We start from the raw sequence: 3296 nt of genomic DNA, 5'->3' as shown, positions 1-3296 counted from the left end.
TAAGTCTGGCTGGGTTTGCTACCATGTATGATTTGTGCTGCTAGTTGATTACTTTAGTTTATAGCTGTAGTTTGTATCAGGGGCTTCAAAGACCATGTGGTTTCTGTTAATGGAAAATCAGGGGGGCGACCCTTCTTTTGATTAAAAAATATGAACTTTCTCTTTGCAATTAAAAAATAAATTTTCTCTATTCAAACCCAGTTGAGAACAGTATTCATTATAAATCTGAAATAATCTTTTGGTAAAAATGGCTATTGCATTCTGTATCATAGCTAGCGAAACCGAAACAAAATAAACGTCTTAAGCATAATATCTCTTGAACGCGGATCAAATTAGGCAAGACAGCTAGAATAAAGGATGATTCAACTTGCAGGAAATTTGAACTTACGACTTACTAGCAGTATAATAAAGTTTACAGACTATCAGCTAGATAAATAGAAGAAACATTTTAGTTTGATTCATTCTTCCTTCCGGACTTCCTCGACCGCCTAGATAGTTTCGCGAGATGCTGGCGCAGACTCTCGAACCCCATTTGGAAGTTCACCAGTCGCCTGTATACATCGTAGGTGGCATACGCGTCCCTGGAAGCATAATAGATGTTCTTCAAGGGCAAGGGCGCTTCTGCCCATATATGATGGTCATCTTCTGTGATAGCATCCTTCATCTTGTTGTAGCTGTGGTGGATGATGGAACCGGCGTAGTCAGCCAAGCCATTCTTTGGCTTAATCGTCACTGGATCAGGAACTCTCCACATATTATGGATATCCACAAAGTTTTGTACCACCATACCAACACGCTTGAGTTTTTTCTCGTCATTGTTGATGTCCACCCCAACAAAGATGTACTCCTCGTCGAGCAGGAAGGCGGCAAGCAGGCCGCAATGCTCATCAGCAACGCTTATGTGGTACACGAGGACGTAGATGCCAACGCATAACTGGACCACGACAGCCTTCTGTTTTGGACCACGAGGCCAGGTGAACTCCACATCCAGTGCAACTAACTTCTGGTCATGGTTCCGCAGCCAGTATTTGAATCTGCCAATGCAGTACTCAACACAGCTAGCCATGTTTGTGTACTTCATAAAAATTTCGGTATTTCCATCTGCCCTAGCAGCATAATCTTTCTCGAACGCCATGCCGAAGGACTGTAATTGATGAAACCAGTATAAGACATGAAGCTTGACAATAACATCATAACAATAAGCCAAGATGAAAGATAGTATAGTAATTCTGGCAGTATTGAAAGTTTATGTAAACAAGTGCATGAACAATTTAAACTAAACATGTACTCCCTCTATAAAGAAATCACTAAAGTAGTGAGCGAAAATTTGTTATATTTCCTTGCAGAGGGAGTATATGCGAGTTAACAATCAAAATTGACGCTCTTGAAATATTTATCTAAACAACTGCATCAACAATCAAGAATAAACATGTATCTATGAATTGTTCATCGCCCATGCAGATGAATCTGTGTGTACAAACTAAAGAAGCAGGAGAAAAACAATAAATTGACAAGACAATGGACTAGATGTTGCATGCAGATGAATCTGCGTGCAAAATTCTCATAAGGCAACGGACTACATGTTGAAGGCAGTTGAATCTGTGCGCACAAAATAAAGAAGCAGGAGAACAAGAAATTGACAAGAAGAAGGCCATCGTATGTGCTGCTACTGGAGAACTACTAACAAAATTGACAGGAAGGAGAACTCACCGTTCCAGAAGCCAGATTGTTGGGAGAGTGGGCGACGCAGAGGAAGAGGGAATCGAGAGGACGCAGAGGCAGAGGAACCATTTTTGGAGAGTCGTGGCAGTGAGGACGAAGCGACCTCGCGCATGCCCATCCTAAATAATTGGGACGGGGCTCGTCCCACCTGTTGGAGTCCTCCCGCCTGTTGGAGTCCTCCCGCCTGTTGGAGTCCTCGCTTTCTTTCTCATGTTCTCATTTAAAATGGGCTCATCCAATTGTAATAGGCCCGTATAAGAAAGCACAAGAAGCCCAAACGCTTCACGGTTGAGATTAAGTTGATAAAAAAATTCTCAAAAAAAACTTGCTAAAAAACAACAACCGGAAACTCTCTTTGACGAGCGAGCCTGGCAACGCTTGATCCCAATCACTCTCTCTCCCCCCCACGATTCTAATCTTTCTGCCCCCTGATTTTCAGGTGGGCCTAAAGAGATCTCCCCTCTAATCTCTATGCCCCCCTGATTTTCAACGTGGGCAGGTAAGATATTCTCTGTAAAATCTCTTCAGTTATCTCTCTCCTTCCTAATTTAAAGGGATTCCTGTTTGGACCTGGTTACCTAATAAAGCCTGTCTAGTCGGAAATCGCTCGCCAGAGCGAGCGCGCACGCAATAGCATCCCCAAAAAAAACATTACGTGATCTGAAACTACCTCTTCGTGAGATCCCAAATCCCCTATAAATACTCCACCCCACGCCTCCCACCCCACGCCTCCCACCCCATGCCTCCCATACCTAGCCTTCCATGACTACACCGAATTACCACCCCACGCCGCCCAAAGTAGCTCCCAGGTCGGTGAAATCGACGGAGCCGTCATCTTCGAAGCCTGCGTCGGCGAATCCTGAGATGAATGAGAAGGGCATGTCAGAGAAGCCAACGAAAGAGAAGGGCACGTCGGAGAAGCTGGCGAAGCAAAAGATGAAAGTGAACGGCAATGGAGCCAGTCACCATCGAGAGAATCCACCGGTAACGATCGAGATCCTTGTATTCTGCATACTCCCTCCTTCCCAAGTCTGCATGCAATCCCATAATTTTCCCTATATTACCGAAGGGAGATGGGTGTGTCTAGAAAGAAAAGAAAAAATGACAAAAAAAGGCTTGCACGAATCTTAGCATAAAATCAATGACATAGGACTTAGATGTGCAATAAAATCAGGGTTATCGTCTCTGTTTATATGCCTTAAAATTTGGAAATTGCTAATTTTTTGGCATAGGCTTTCTAAATGAGTTCTTAAGCTCCAGTGATTGAAACTGTTGGTGATTCCCCTTAATTTTGCATGGTCTTTACTAATTGATCTTTTTTAATCTGATCGGAACTAAGGAGTATGTGCTCTTGAATGCTTGCAAATGGAACTGCTACATTCCTTTTTCGAGATTATCTATAAACTATTGATCTTCTGATAATGTATGCAATTATTTTCGTAAGCGTGACGCCTGAAACTTTAGTAGTGTACATAGACCAAAGTATGCTCTTTCTACTAAAAATAAATACTATTACCAGTCAATTTGCCGACAGAGATAGCTTGTTTTTCTATGTCTAGTGTTCATTATATGGC

The 3296-nt window shown here is 42.6% G+C and overlaps 1 protein-coding gene across 1 annotated transcript; it reads right to left on the bottom strand.

Moving 5' to 3' along the window:
• Positions 1-448: 448 nt before the first annotated feature.
• LOC141025819 (uncharacterized) lies at positions 449-1135 on the bottom strand. The gene has a single exon (XM_073501744.1). It carries the CDS (start codon positions 1133-1135, stop codon positions 449-451), a length of 687 nt encoding a protein of 228 aa, XP_073357845.1.
• Between the last annotated feature and the right edge of the window lie 2161 nt (positions 1136-3296).

This window comes from Aegilops tauschii, chromosome 6, assembly GCF_002575655.3.
Source record: "Aegilops tauschii subsp. strangulata cultivar AL8/78 chromosome 6, Aet v6.0, whole genome shotgun sequence".
Lineage (NCBI taxonomy): Eukaryota > Viridiplantae > Streptophyta > Magnoliopsida > Poales > Poaceae > Aegilops > Aegilops tauschii.
Note: the sequence above shows the minus strand (reverse complement) of the source record. Positions and strands in the feature narration are given on the sequence as shown.

Excerpts from the sequence above, each read along its gene's own strand:
- LOC141025819 (XM_073501744.1), bottom strand. The coding sequence starts at position 1,135 with ATGGCGTTCGAGAAAGATTATGCTGCTAGGGCAGATGGAAATACCGAA.